The sequence below is a fragment of the Coregonus lavaretus genome (assembly GCF_964263955.1).
Source record: "Coregonus lavaretus genome assembly, chromosome: 31".
Taxonomy (NCBI): domain Eukaryota; kingdom Metazoa; phylum Chordata; class Actinopteri; order Salmoniformes; family Salmonidae; genus Coregonus; species Coregonus lavaretus.
Genome location: NC_140018.1, coordinates 35,380,207 through 35,396,572, shown reverse-complemented (window position 1 = coordinate 35,396,572; position 16,366 = coordinate 35,380,207). Strand labels below are relative to the sequence as shown.

The window sequence follows — 16,366 nt, the reverse complement described above, 5'->3', positions numbered from 1 at the left end:
CTCCTCCATACAGACCTTCTCCAGATCCTTCAGGTTTCGGGGCTGTCGCTGGACAATACAGACTTTCATCTCCCTCCAAAGATTTTCTATTGGGTTCAGGTCTGGAGACTGGCTAGGCCACTCCAGGACCTTGAGATGCTTCTTACGGAGCCACTCCTTAGTTGCCCTGGCTGTGTGTTGTTTCGGGTCGTTGTCATGCTGGAAGACCCAGCCACGACCCATCTCCAATGCTCTTACTGAGGGAAGGAGGTTGTTGGCCAAGATCTCGCAATACATGGCCCCATCCATCCTCCCCTCAATACGGTGCAGTCGTCCTGTCCCCTTTGCAGAAAAGCATCCCCAAAGAATTATGTTTCCACCTCCATGCTTCACGGTTGGGATGGTGTTCTTGGGGTTGTACTCATCCTTCTTCTTCCTAATAGTGAAGACATTACAAATATGAAATAACACATATGGAATCATGTAGTAACCAAAAAAGTGTTAAACAAATCCAAATATATTTTATATTAGAGATTCTTCAAATAGCCACCCTTTACATTGATGACAGCTTTGCACACTCATGGCATTCTCTCAACCAGCTTCACCTGGAATGCTTTTCCAACAGTCTTGAAGGTATTCCCACATATGCTGAGCACTTGTTGGCTGCTTTTCCTTCACTCTGCAGTCGACTCTTCCCAAACCATCTCAATTCTGTTGAGGTTGGGGGATTGTGGAGGCCAGGTCATCTGATGCAGCACTCCATCACTCTCCTTCTTGGTAAAATAGACCTTACACAGCCTGGAGGTGTGTTGGGTCATTGTCCTGTTGAAAAACAAATGATGGTCTCACTAAGTGCAAACCAGATGGGATGGCGTATCCCAGCAAATCACCCCCACACCATAACACCTCCTCCATGCTTTACGGTGGGAAATACACGTGGAGATTCACACACACTGTCTCACCAAGACATGGCGGTTGGAACAAAAAATCTCAAATTTGGAGAAATTTCCACCGGTCTAATGTCCATTGCTCGTGTTTCTTGGCCCAAGCAAGTCTCTTCTGCTTATTGGTGTCCTTTAGTAGTGGTTTCTTTGCAGCAATTCGACCATGAAGGCCTGATTCACACAGTCTCCTCTGAACAGTTGATGTTGAGATGTGTCTGTTACTTGAACTCTGTGAAGCATTTATTTGGGCTGCAATTTCTGAGGCTGGTAACTAATGAACTTATCCTCTGCAGCAGAGGTAAATCTGGGTCCTCATTTCCTGTGGCGGTCCTCATGAGAACCAGTTTCATCATAGCGCTTGCTGGTTTTTGCCAGCACTTGAAGAAACTTTCAAAGCTCTTGAAATGTTCCATATTGACTGACCTTCATGTCTTAAAGTAATGATGGACTGTCGTTTCCCTTTGCTTATTTGAGCTGTTCTTGCCATAATATTGACTTGGTCTTTTACCAAATTGGGCTATCTTCTGTATACCCCCCTACCTTGTCACAACACAACTGATTGGCTCAAACGCATTAAGAAGGATAGATATTCCACAAATTAACATAAGGCTGTTAATGGAAATGCATTCCATCACTGCCAGCAAAGCTGCCATCAAGGCAAAGGGTGGCTATTTGAAGAACCTCAAAATATATTTTGAATTGTTTAACACTATTTTAAACTACATGACTCCATATGTGTTTCATAGTTTGTCTTCACTATTATTCTACAATGTAGAAAATAGTAAAATTAAACAAAAATCCTTGAATGAGTAGGTGTTCTAAAACTTTTGACCGGTAGTGTACGTGTGTGTAGTGCGTGTGCTATTGCTTGTGTGCATATGCATGTCTGTACCTTTTGTGTGTGTCTGTTTACAGTCCCCGTTGTTCCATAAGGTGTATTTTTACCTGTTTTTAAAATCTGTTTCCATTGCTTGCATCAGGAATCTGATGTGGAATAGAGTTCCATGTAGTCATGGCTCTACGTAGTACTGTACACCTCCCATAGTCTGTTCTGGGCTTGGGAATTGTGAAGAGACCTCTGGTGGCATGTCTTGTGGGGTATGCATGGGTGTCCGAGCTGTGTGGTAGTAGCTTAAAACAGACACCTCGGTACATTCAGCTTGTCAACACTTCTTACAAAAAGAAGCAGTGATGAAGTCAATCTCTCTTCCACTTTGAGCCATGAGAGATTGACATGCATATCATTAATGTTAGCTCCCCGTGTACTTTTAAGGGTCGTGCTGCCCTGTTCTGAGCCAATTGTAATTTTCCTAAGTCCCTCTTTGTGGCACCTGACCACACTACTGAACAGTAGCCCAGGTGCGACAAACCTAGGGCCTGTAGGACCTGCCTTGTTGATAGTGTTGTTCAGAAGGCAGAGCTGCGCTTTATTATGGACAGACTTCTCCCCATTTTAGATACTGTTGTATCAATATGTTTTGATTATGTCAGTCTACAATCCAGGATTACTTAAAGCAGTTTAGTCACCTCAACTTGCTCAATTTCCACATTCATTATGAGATTTAGTTGAGGTTTAGTGAATGATTTGTCCCAAATACAATGCTTTTAGTTTCAGAAATATTTTGGACTAACTTATTCCTTGCCACCCATTCTGAAACTAACTGCAGCTCTTTGTTAAGTGTTGCAGTTATTTCAGTCGCTGTAGTAGCTGACGTGTATAGTGTGCAGTCATCCGCATACATACAGTGGCTTGCGAAATTATTCACCCCCCTTGGCATTTTTCCTATTTTGTTGCCTTACAACCTGGAATTAAAATTGATATTTTGGGGGTTTGTATCATTTGATTTACACAACATGCCTACCACTTTGAAGATGCAAAATATTTGTTATTGTGAAACAAACAAGAAATAAGTCAAAAACAGAAAACTTGAGCGTGCATAACTATTCACCCCCCCCCCCAAAGTCAATACGTTATTAGAGCCACCTTTTGCAGCAATTACACCTGCAAGTCTCATCTACTCTCATCTAGCCACTGGGATTTTTGCCCATTCTTCAAGGCAAAACTGCTCCAGCTCCTTCAAGTTGGATGGGTTCCGCTGGTGTACAGCAATCTAAGTCATACCACAGATTCTTAATTGGATTGAGGTCTGGGCTTTGACTATGCCATTCCAAGACATTTAAATGTTTCCCCTTAAACCACTCAAGTGTTGCTTTAGCAGTATGCTTAAGGTCATTGTCCTGCTGGAAGGTGAACCTCCGTCCCAGTCTCAAATCTCTGGAAGACTAAAACAGGTTTCCCTCAAGAATTTCCCTGTATTTAGCGCCATTCCTTCAATTTTGACCAGTTTCCCAGTCCCTGCCAATGAAAAACATCCCCACAGCATGATGCTGCCACCACCATGCTTCACTGTGGGGATGGTGTTCTTGGGGTGATGAGAGGTGTTGGGTTTGCGCCAGACATAGCGTTTTCCTTGATGGCCAAAAAGCTCAATTTTAGACTCATCTGACCAGAGTACCTTCTTCCATATGTTTGGGGAGTCTCCCACATGCCTTTTGGCGAACACCAAACATGTTTGTTTCTTTTTTTCTTTAAATCAATGGATATTTCTGGCCACTCTTCCGTAAAGCCCAGCTCTGTGGAGTGTACGGCTTAAAGTGGTCCTATGGACAGATACTCCAATGTCCGCTGTGGAGCTTTACAGCTCCTTCAGGGTTATCTTTGGTCTCTGTTGCCTTTCTGCTTAATGCCCTCCTTGCCTGGTCCATGAGTTTTGGTGGGCGGCCCTCTCTTGGCAGGTTTGTTGTGGTGCCATATTCTTTCCCTTTTATAATAATGGATTTAATGGTCCTCCGTGGGATGTTCAAAGTTTCAGATATTTTTTTTATAACCCAACCCTGATCTGTACTTCTCCACAACTTTGTTCCTGACCTGTTTGCCGCTTGCTTAGTGGTGTTGCAGACTCTGGGGCCTTTCAGAACAGGTGTGTATATATACACTGCTCAAAAAATTAAAGGGAACACTAAAATAACACATCCTAGATCTGAATGAATGAAATAATCTTATTAAATACTTTTTTATTTACATAGTTGAATGTGCTGACAACAAAATCACACAAAAATAATCAATGGAAATCAAATGTATCAACCCATGGAGGTCTGGATTTGGAGTCACCCTCAAAATTAAAAGTGGAAAATCACACTACAGGCTGATCCAACTTTGATGTAATGTCCTTAAAACAAGTCAAAATGAGGCTCAGTAGTGTGTGTGGCCTCCACGTGCCTGTATGACCTCCCTACAACGCCTGGGCATGCTCCTGATGAGGTGGCGGATGGTCTCCTGAGTGATCTCCTCCCAGACCTGGACTAAAGCATCCGCCAACTCCTGGACAGTCTGTGGTGCAACGTGGCATTGTTGGATGGAGCGAGACATGATGTGCCAGATGTGCTCAATTGGATTCAGGTCTGGGGAACGGGCGGGCCAGTCCATAGCATCAATGCCTTCCTCTTGCAGGAACTGCTGACACACTCCAGCCACATGAGGTCTAGCATTGTCCTGCATTAAGAGGAACCCAGGGCCAACCGCACCAGCATATGGTCTCGCAAGGGGTCTGAGGATCTCATCTCGGTACCTAATGGCAGTCAGGCTACCTCTGGCGAGCACATGGAGGGCTGTGCGGCCCCCCAAAGAAATGCCACCCCACACCATGACTGACCCACCGCCAAACCGGTCATGCTGGAGGATGTTGCAGGCAGCAGAATGTTCTCCACGGCGTCTCCAGACTCTGTCACATCTGTCACGTGCTCAGTGTGAACCTGCTTTCATCTGTGAAGGGCACAGGGCGCCAGTGGCGAATTTGCCAATCTTGGTGTTCTCTGGCAAATGCCAAATGTCCTGCACGGTGTTGGGCTGTAAGCACAACCCCCACCTGTGGACGTCGGGCCCTCATACCACCCTCATGGAGTCTGTTTCTGACCGTTTGAGCAGACACATGCACATTTGTGGCCTGCTGGAGGTCATTTTGCAGGGCTCTGGCAGTGCTCCACCTGCTCCTCCTTGCACAAAGGCGGAGGTAGCAGTCCTGCTGCCGGGTTGTTGCCCTCCTACGGCCTCCTCCACGTCTCCTGATGTACTGGCCTGTCTCCTGGTAGCGCCTCCATGCTCTGGACACTACGCTGACAGACACAGCAAACCTTCTTCCCACAGCTCGCATTGATGTGCCATCCTGGATGAGCTGCACTACCTGAGCCACTTGTGTGGGTTGTAGACTCCGTCTCATGCTACCACTAGAGTGAAAGCACCGCCAGCATTCAAAAGTGACCAAAACATCAGCCAGGAAGCATAGGAACTGAGAAGTGGTCTGTGGTCACCAACTGCAAAACCAGTCCTTTATTGGGGGTGTCTTGCTAATTGCCTATAATTTCCACCTGTTGTCTATTCCATTTGCACAATAGCATGTGAAATGTATTGTCAATCAGTGTTGCTTCCTAAGTGGACAGTTTGATTTCACAGAAGTGTGATTGACTTGGAGTTACATTGTGTTATTTAAGTGTTCCCTTTATTTTTTTGAGCAGTGTATATACTCTGAGATCATGTGACACTTAAAGTCCACCTGTGTGCAATCTTACTAATTATGTGACTTCTGAAGGTAATTGGTTGCACCAGATCTTATTTAGGGACTTCATAGCAAATGGGGTGAATAAATATACGCACCACTTTTATTTATTTTTTCGAATTTTTTGAAACAAGTTATTTTAATTTCACCTCACCAAGTTGGACTATTTTGTGTATGTCCATTACATGAAATCCAAATAAAAATCAATTTAAATGACTAGTTGTAATGCAACAAAATAGAAAAAACACCAAGGGGGATGAATACTTTTGCAAGGCACTGTACACACTGGCTTTACTCAGTGGCATGTCGTTAGTAAAGATTGAAGGGGCCTAAACAGCTGCGCTGGGGAATTCCTGATTCTACCTGGATTATGTTGGAGGCTTCCATTAAAGAACACCCTCTGTTCTGTTAGACAGGTAACTCCTATCCACAACATAGCAAGTGGTGTAAAGCCATAACACAAGTTTTTCCAGCAGCAGACTATGATCGATAACATCAAAAGCCGCACTGAAGTCTAACAAAAGTCCCCACAATCTTATACATTTCTCTCAGCCAATCAGTCATTTGTGTAAGTGCTGTGCTTGTTGAATGTCCTTTCCTATAAGCGTGCTGAAAGTCTTGTCAATTTGTTTACTGTATAATAGCATTGTATCTGGTCAAACGCCATTTTTTCCAGAAGGGTTGGTAACAGGCTTATTGGTCGGCTACTTGAGCCAGTAAAGGGGGCTTTACTATTCTTGGGTAGCTGAATTACTTTTGCTTCCCTCGAGGCCTGAGGGCACACACTTTCTAATAGGCTTAAATTGAAAATATGGCAAATAGGAGTGGCAATATCGTCCACTATTATCCTCAGTAATTTTCCATACAGGTTGTCAGACTCCGGTGGCTTGTCATTGTTGATAGACCATTTTCTCACCTCTTCCACACTCACTTAACAGATTTCAAAAACAACAATGCTTGTCTTTCATAATTTGGTCAGATATACTTGATGTGGTGTCAGCGTTGGTTGCTGGCATGTCATACCTATATTTTCGAATCTTGCCAAAAAAAAAAAAAGTAGTTGGCAAGTGGTTTGTGATGAATTAGCCATCTGATTCAATGAATGGAGCAGAGCTTGCCTTTTTTCCCCCCAACATTTCATTTAAGGTGCTCTAAAGCTTTTTAAGATCATTCTTTATCTCATTTCTTTATTTAGTTTAGTCACATCTCAATTTGCAGTACGTTTGCCAATCGGTTGGGCTGCCAGACTTATTTGCCATGCATTTTGCCTCATCCCTCTTAACCATATAATTGAATTCCTCATCAATCCAAGGGGATTTAACAGTTCTACAGTCATTTTCTTACATGGGTGCATTCTTGTTAGTTACTGGAATAAGCAATTTCATAAGTGTCAAGTCCAGCGTCTGGTTGCGCCTCATTACACACCACAGACCAGCAAATATTATTTACATCAACATAAGAATCACTACCAAACTTATTGTATGACCTCCTACACTATATTAGGCCCAGCCTTTGGAACTTTGCTTTTCCTAGATATGGCTACTATATTGTGATCACTACATCCTATGGATTTGGATACTGCTTAAAAGCAAATTTCTACAGCATTAGTAAAGATGTGATCAATACATGATTTCATTTTGTAAGTACCCTGGTAGGTTGACTGACAACCAGAACCAGGTTGCAGGCACCGGTTACAGTTAATGTTTTTTTCTTGAGTGGGCAGCTTGCTGAAAGCCAGTCAATATTTAAAGATCACCCAGAAAATATGCAGAGCACACCTCCCTCTACTAATTGCCTAGGAGAAACCACTCCATTTAATACAGCAACAAATTGACCTGCCCCTTGATCCTGGTTGACGTGTCAATCTGCAAGTTATGAGTAGTTAGCAGTTCTCACACCCCATACATTTTATTTTCCAAATGTGAAGGAACAGCGCATTATTTTTTTTGTGACACTCAAATCCATAACCTAGTCACATCATGCAGCCCATATGTTTTGATTTAAGATTTATAATTCAACTAAAAGTTGCCAAATAACTAAATCTAGCGTATAGGATCTGTTTAAAATTCACTTAGGTCCAACTTCAGAGAAAGTGCGCATCTCTTTTATTCAGCTAAATTCTATTATATTCTTAGTATAAAATAAATGGCACAGGACTAATTACATCAATTCCATTTCAGGAAGTAAACTAAAATTCCAAATTTCTCAGTAACCACATTTATCCATTGTATAATTTGGTACCATTTTTTAAATGCAGACAATTATCGTTCGACATGTGAGACCCTTTTGACGGTAAAATTAATTAAGCAAGAAATTGTGGTGGAAACGCCTTTACGAGCAAATATTGATATAACCACCACATTAAAGTAACATGATATGGTGTGTAGTGACTCGGGAAGCAATGCAGTTTATTAGGCTACAGATTAATTTAGGAACTTCACAGGGTGGTGGATGTGCACTGATGAGCTTGATGCTGCTTTCCAATAAATTATCGAGGGTATTAATATGATGATCGATGTGGAAAGTACAAATATTCTCACTCTTACCCATAATCTCATGTAGACTAGACAACCTGCACAGCATCTGCCAGCTGTTTGCTAGAGCACAGGTGCCAAGACCATAGGCACATTTGCTATTTAAACGCAACAGTTGACAGAACTATTGGTAGTTGAACACATTGAACTTTAAGTTCTCATGTACCGAATAAACTAAGTGAAAAAAATACATTGTGTGCACCAAGTCATCATGCAGTGGTTTTATCAACTAGTCAGTTTGGTGCCAACACCACTGGTGGGAAGATGCACATATGTTCTTAGCTTTTTTTTTTTTTATAGTCTCATGGAAACATCAATTGGATGGAAACCAAGCTAGTGGGAAGTATCAAGGAAAGTTTTAATTTCAGTTGACAATGACCAACACTGCTGCACTCCCTGGGGCCTGCATCCAACCACAGCCCTGTCCATGGACCTGCAGCTCAGTATCACTGCCATGCTGGCCTCACTTCGGCAAACCATCTGCTATAACATTGAGTCAGTTCTTCCTACAGGACATTGTAAAGCTTTTGTTTTGATACCAATTGTTTCTCTGGTAGTAGTTACTTTGTCCTAGATGGGAAATTGGTGCGCAACACTTACATCTGATTACTTAACTCAGGTGGATGGTTCTGAGTTTACAGTTTCATGCTTACAAAAGGGTTGATTGATACACGTCAGATGACAAGCCTTGGTGTTAAACACAAATAAAACATACAATTAAGGTAGCTCCAATGGTTATGATCAATGAGAACATTTCTGATCACATGCCTCTAGTTTGTTGCCAAGTCAGGAGTTATTTTGACATGCAAGTAAAGCAAACTGAATTGTTATATAGAACACTTTATTTGACATGTTGGAATAAAACACTACACCCAAAGAATGTATCCAGAAGAAATATTTAAATTATGCTCCTCAAATAGGTCTTTGACATGTCTTTGACCTGTTGAGAGAAAACCTATTAGTTCAGTTATGGGTCTAGGTTTGACAGTGTCTGAAAATCATTTTTTTTTTTTTTAAACATGCCATACCTCTTTTCGGGTTGTCCTGAGTCACACATTGTCCACTACAGGGGCCGCCAGAGGGACTACTGGCATCACAGATGGCCACATCACAATGGACAAAGACCTAGGAATCAAATAGATTTGAACGTGTCAAAAAGGGATGATTGCCACTCAAACATTAACCAATAAAAGAGTCTGTGAACTTTGTTACCCGTCCACTCGGGTCATCTGCCTCCTTGGTGAAGGAGAACATCTGGACCTCAAAGCGTTTGACGTGAGAGGGGAAGTGGACCCTGGCGTCAGCTACCACCGGGTGGAAGACCACAAGGTACGGATCCTCCGGGTTTGCACAGCTGCCAGTGTACAAAGGGACCATGTTAGGAACAAGAAACGCTTTAACCACAACCCCCTTGTGTACGAAGTCTTATGGTGGTGTGTTGGTTTTATTTTTCTGTCCGCTCTTCAGAAAACAGCCTGATCAGGCTGGCTCTATCTGGCCGTGTCAAGATGTTGACAATAAACATTGTCCATTATGTCCCCTTGTTATGAGATCTACCGTATACATGTGGATGGAACTATTTTAGATTTAAATAAATGCGCTGCCCAAAACAACACTTATCCCTTTAACAGACTTCAGCTGTGTTTAGACAGGCAGCCCAATTCTGATTTTATTTTTCACCAATTGGTCTTTTGGCCCATCAGATCAGCTCTAGAAAAATCTGATGTAGTAAAAAAATGGAGTTGGGCTGCCTGTGTGAACTCAGCCTTTTTGAAAAAAATTCAAATTAAATTCCTATTACTTACTCAAAGCCCTTCATATATAAATAAATCATTTCGTCAAACTATATATGCCATTTAGCAGACGCTTTTATCCAAAGCGACTTACAGTCATGCGTGCATACATTTGTGTATGGATGGTCCCGGGGATCGAACCCACTACCTTGGCGTTACAAGCGCCGTGCTCTACCAGCTGAGCTACAGAGGACCAAAAAAATAAAAATAAAATAATAATAATAATAATAAAAACTAGCAATGCCATATTAGAATGGCAATTTGCATAGCATTTTTACTCAACATAAATTACTTTAGATCTACTTCAATGGCTTTTATAGATAGGTAAGCATTGTTAAAATGAGGACTGTCAAATTTCAAACTGTACTTTGTATGTCCAACATGAATATTCAATAACTTTGACCAAAATGCATTTATGTGGTGTATAGTGCAATGTCCCTCAAAATTGTTCTTAAAATTCTAAATGATCCAGGTTCTTCTAGACTGTTTCCCACATGTTCAGACTATATTGTCATATTCTCAAAATGCAGCTAATTACCATTATAGGCACCCTTTAGTCTGAATATTGATTAATTGACCGCATGGCTCATGAAATGTGGTTTAACCAACGGTGCCGAATATACAGTAGGCATCACCAAAATAAGTACTTCATTTTAATTAATAATTTCATGCAGTGCGCCAGAGCAGTTCTTCCACCGTCAGAAAAGTTGACATATACACATAAAATAAATATCAAGCAAAAAGTTGCTTGGCTGCCACACCAACAGATGCACAATCATGGCCTCAGATACGCACGTGGAGGACTTGAGGGGAGTGGCTCGACTATTACACACCGAAGTAAATTAAAAATAGCCTATGCATTGACAGTTTACGCCTACTTTTTATTTGTCATAGATGTTTGATTTGCATCTTTGTGACATTAAATGTACTGTTCAACTGCCAGATATTAGCAAAAAGGATTTGTGAAATCTGAAGACATGTTACGTTAACCGAGACATTAAAACACCCACACCAGTAGAAATCCACTGTCGAGCTGAAAGACGATGGCCAGAGCTTTCTCATGTTGCACAACAATTTAAGTCAAGTAATTGTTTGTCAATGTATGATATATTTGCACTTGAAGTGTTAAATCCGAACTGCCCACTTCGTGCAAATGTGGTGCCTTTTCCTATGATATACAAAACATTTGCCCGTTTTTCTATTTTAGGGCTGGGTTTTATTTGAATGTTACCACCCACCAGCATGACATTGTTTATCTAAATCAGAAACAGCTGCAAAGTTATTCCCGTGACAGATGAGCCAAACAGCCTCGTGTCCACTTGGCCGCCTGAGGAATGGAGCAAATTAAAATAGAGGGTGCAAATGTAGTTTTTTGCACCGCCACGGTTTATAATCCATTGAATATCAATTCACTAAATTTGAGCTAGTCCGTATTGTGAGAGATTTATTATTTTCATAATTGATGGGATGACTAACTAAGAAAGAATGCATTCTGGACTGTGCTAATGTAGGTTGTGACACCTGGCAAGCTGTGATTGATGTGAAGAGCTGTTTTAGGGGGTAAAATGAGATAGGGATTTGTGTCTCCAGATACTGGAATATACTGGTTCTTTGTGATCTGTGAACCTTCCTTGGACGTAGGAATGGTGTCTAAGGGGGCTGGCTCTTCTCACTATGACAGGTTGTTATGATATGGACTTATGCCTGGCAACAGGGGTGCATCAACGGATTGGCTGAGTAAGTCTAAACCACGCTCAAGTCTCTACTCTAATTGGCCAGCAGAGAGGTGGGAAACTGTCAGAGTATTTGAGGAAGAACATGTAAACAATGGATTTAGTTCTGTCTGCCCTGCGAGGTTTTTCAGTGAGCCCGTATACGAACCAACATACATACATTTTGCATATAATAAATTTAGCTTGGATTGAAGATCTCTTGATTCTTATTCCAATACCAGATTTGAATTACGCAATTTCTAACAGTATTAAAATATACACCGACTGTACAAAACATGACAGACTGACCAGGTGAAAGCTATAATCCTTTTTGATGTCGCTTGTTAAAAATCAACTTCAAAAATCAAACTAGATGAAGGTGAGGAGACCGGTTAAAGGATTTGAGCCTTTAGACATGGATTGTGTTTGTGACTGGGCAAGACAAAATATTTAAGTGCCTTTGAACGGGTTAGGGTAGTAGGTGCTAGGCGCACTGGTTTGTGTCAAGAACTGCAAAGCTGCTGGGTTTCACACGCAACAGTTTCCCGTGTGTATCAAGAATGGGCCCCCATCCCTGTGGGCCCCCATCCCATGCCCAGATAAATTGAGGCTGTTCTGAGGGCACAACTCAATATTAGGAAGGTGTTCCTAATGTTTGGTATACACACCCACTTCATAAAATGGTATAATTGCGTGATAGCATTTTCCAAACCCTGTCACCCAGATGAATGTTTTGACCACTAAACTGCTTAGTGTAACATTAGCTGGAAACCACAAGTGTATCCAGATAATGAAAAGGCACCCGTGAAAAAATATTCAAGGAATGTAGTTGCATGTCTTTTGCAGCATGCATAATCATGGGCAAAGTCATTGTAGCCCATCATTTCACTTCCCCTGAGAGAAGTATGAGCACAGGCTGACTTGGCTTTGCTGTACCGCAGCCTAACTACCAAAGGTTGCAGTCTCCATTACAACGTAGAAATACAGTAATCTTTCAATAGTTATCCAATTTATGGAAGATGCCAAAATTCTAGATACTAAGATGGCGAAGTTAAAGGCCAGTGGCTTCCATCTGTAGCAAAGTTTCCCCCTAAATCAATGCTTATGACAAATCCAGCTCACTAATCTTTTGAATACGGTGTAGTAAAAATATATTTAAAGCTAAAGACAACATTAGCTAGCTAAATAAGGTTAGCAAGATAGCTAGCTAGCTACACTTGAGCGGCATTGGTCATGTTAATCAACTCCAGGTGGAGGTTCCCACACCCAATTATTTATATAAATGCCTTCATTCTTCCGAGGTGGAAATTAAAAATGCATTTCCTCTAGGACAGGAAATTACATTGCAAATGGCATCAACTTCCTCTGGGGGGGGCCTTTAAACCGATCTTATTCACGTTTCAAACATTAAGTGCCATGCTGCACAGGTGTGAGTCATCCTTTAGGTTTAGTGCAATACTGTGTTTTAACACGAGGTCACTGTTATGCCTGAACTCAACCCAAAACCAACAAGTAGTATTCAGTCCAATGAAACCAATCAGAAAGTCAAGCAAAGCTCTCAACCGTGCCAGCCATCCTTAATTTCTATTCGACTGACCAGCAGTTCGGCATCTGAACTGTGCGTTAGATTGGCACAACACTGAACTGCAGCAAACCAACAGGATAACATTTGGAATACAACTGCCAAAATAAAGGAAACACCAAAGTGTCTTAACCTTCACATGCGAGTTCCAAATATCTTTGTCGCCCCAGTGTGAGTTTTTTTTTTTATGCGTGTGATGTCAGAATGCACTCACTGTTCCAAAACGTGATTGTTAAGCAGGACACTTAACCCGCACTGCCCTCAAACCAAGGCACACTGCCTGATCATTATCTATAGTCTGTTTCAACTTGCCAATTTCTAATTATCTATGTTTTATTTTCAAATGTGTCGCCTCATTAATTCACATAAGTAGCCCATTTCACTGTTGCAGACTATTTATGTTTGAGGCTTTAATGAGCCGGACAAACTTCTCTTCGAAGAAAGTCCAAGCACTTCCCCAGATAAAGCGTGCAGACATTTGCACAGCTAGTCAGAACTCGCAAACTTTTCCCCCTGGTGCCCGCATTGCGTTCCTATTAAAGTGCCTTATTTTCTGTATAGCATGTTGTCGTTTCTACTGTAGCATACCGTATGTATGGAGTATAATGTATTTACTGTTTTATTCACGTTTAAGTACTTGTGACAAATCATGCATGCCGATTCTTGCATAGATTGTAATGACACGTGTGAAATACTTTTGAAGGTTGTACTGATTATGAGCTAATGCTAAGCTATTTGCGACTCCCAACGCGTTCTGGTTATCACGTAAGCATCTGTCAGACCAAAGATGTCATAAAATGAGGTGAAGGGATGTTCACTTAACTGACTTATGGTGTTTAAGACAACTGGGATCTCAGAGTAGCCAATTGTCTTGAATGCACTGACGTCTGAGATGAGTGGATTTGAACACGGCATCAGATTGTAAACTATGATACCGCAGGGTTGCCAGATCAGACCACCCATTTCCAGGGGTTTATTTGTATTTAGCTTATAAAAACATTGTTTAACCCCCAATTATTGATAAATCTCATCTCAGTAATATTTCCTGCATCATCCTCTCCACAATACCTTCCCCCTGGACTTGAAATCCTCCCACAAAAGTGAACCCTCAAATTGTTTCATCATCTTGCAACCCTGTTCAGCTTTCGTGCTATGTTAGGCTAGGCAGTAGGCTTGTATTTGGGGTGATGACTATTTGCATTGTGATTTGTTAAACACTGTAAACGACTAGTCAAGTCACGTGCTCCGGTTCTTGTAGACGCCGTAACAAGTATATCAAAGATTAGTAATATGCTGAAGAGTGCCCAAATCAAGTTAATATTTCAGGCAATGGGCGCAGCCATCGGCCTTTGAGTCTTATAGTGAATGGCGTTCTGGGATTAGGGAGTTTGCTTGTCAAACCCGGCTGCCATCCAAGAATTTAGCTGTTAGCTTACCCAACATCCCTTTTCTAAACAAGATTCCATTTCTCCCTTGTGCTCACCATTGTGGTACATTGTAAACAAGTCTAGCTGTTAGGTCTCTAACTTTTGGTCAGAGCAACCTGTTATTTAGGCTGGTTTGTGGAATGAGTTTAGCTGTGGATGTGTTCCGTGATGCTTGGATGATAGTTAGCATTTATTTTATAGGCAAAGGTGAAGTTGAGGAATAAAGTTGTGTAGACCTTAATTTCCCCATCAGTACAAAACCTTAAGACACTTTTCAGACAATGCTGTTTAAACGTGTGAATTTGATCGTACGCGTAAAAAGGTTAGTGCGTTGGGCCACCACAAACCAGAACAGCTTCAATGCACCTTGGCATAGATTCTACAAGTGTCATGAACTCTATTTCAAATCATGGCCTGCCAAGCATGATGGGTTCTTAATTAAGCAATTAACTCAGGAACCACACCTGTGTAGAATAACTTGGTGAAACAATTGGCCAAAATGCAACAAGTTACCCATTAATGATGAGATTCCATCTGGGTCGGGAGTCGCGGTCCTCGTTGAGGGTGGCCCAGCAGTGGTCAAGCACCAGCGCTACCTGGGGGTCAGCGGAACTGGTCAGCTCCGCCTCGAAGTGCAGAGGCTGTTTCAGGTACCTCACCAATGGATAGTCCTCCTCCTGGTGGAACGTGTTATAGGAGGCATCTGGAACACAGAACGAGACAACCGGGATAGTGTTCAGTGGGCACAAAACAGGAAGGTACCATCTGAACTTGTCCATTAAGAAATGCTCGTTTTGGGATACTGTTGTGCCCCAATAAACACAACCCATTTATAGCTAACGCTATCCCAACTAGAGGCTGACGAATTCCCAAATCAACTCCTAGCCACACCTGTAGATCTAAGAGGGTTGGATAAATGGACACAATATGGATTGGAAACATTTCCACCAAGCCAATCAGAATGCAAGGGTAACATACCACAATAATGCTTACATTTTGGGAATGGTTTTGTACAATTTATCAATGTTTATGAATGCACCAAAGGAGACCTTCCAAGTTCTCCAATATTATATTCAATTTTCAGGAGTTACTAGAATTTAGAGGTAAAGTTGAAATTCTGAATTTGTGCACGCTTACCCTGCGCGAGTCTCATTCTGACCATTAGTCGACCGGTCCCAGTCTCGGCAAAAGGCTCGTTGTGCAGCCTGGTAAGGAAGGCCAATGTGTGAGTGATGTTGACCACATAGTAGCAGGAAATCTTTAACCTAAAGAGAGGGATGGTAGACAACGTCAATAGGGGAAACATCAAGCAGTGAGTGGACACAGGCCTACACTGGTAGAAGAGGCACATTTGCCCTGTATACAAAGTTAAAGTATTGAGCAATTGGTGAAAAAAATTACTTTATAAAAAATCTATTAGCTACAATTGTGATGTGTAATGCACTTACTGATATTCTTCCGCTGAAGAAGTATTGGAGTTAATCTTCACCTCAAGTTCATCTGGCAAGGAGATTTCGTTCTCATACAGCATGACATTGTTGATAAACTATGTAATAGAGGGGCATTGACTTATTACAGCCTGCAGAAGCAAACAGTCCGTAAATACAGTACCCATCACCTCAGGGTAATACAGTAATTTTACCTTCCTGGTGGTGCCACACGAGTTAACAGTGAAGTGGAAGTAGGCGAAGCGGTCGTCGCTGTAGGTGGGGCCACAGGCAGGGTCAGCAGACCGGGGTTCAGACTGGGAGCAGTCTCCACCTTCACCGCCAGCGCAGTCAT

The 16,366-nt window shown here is 41.9% G+C and overlaps 1 protein-coding gene across 1 annotated transcript; it reads right to left on the bottom strand.

The window, feature by feature from the left end:
- Positions 1 to 725: 725 nt before the first annotated feature.
- LOC311106885 (zona pellucida sperm-binding protein 2-like) lies at positions 726 to 16,301 on the bottom strand. Its single transcript, XM_084149273.1, has 7 exons — positions 16,227 to 16,301; positions 16,033 to 16,130; positions 15,722 to 15,849; positions 15,098 to 15,287; positions 9,283 to 9,424; positions 9,099 to 9,195; positions 726 to 801 (listed from the first exon to the last, which is right to left on the bottom strand). Exons 2-7 carry the CDS (start codon positions 16,113 to 16,115, stop codon positions 794 to 796), a joined length of 648 nt encoding a protein of 215 aa, XP_084005399.1. The 5' UTR covers positions 16,116 to 16,130; positions 16,227 to 16,301; the 3' UTR covers positions 726 to 793.
- Between the last annotated feature and the right edge of the window lie 65 nt (positions 16,302 to 16,366).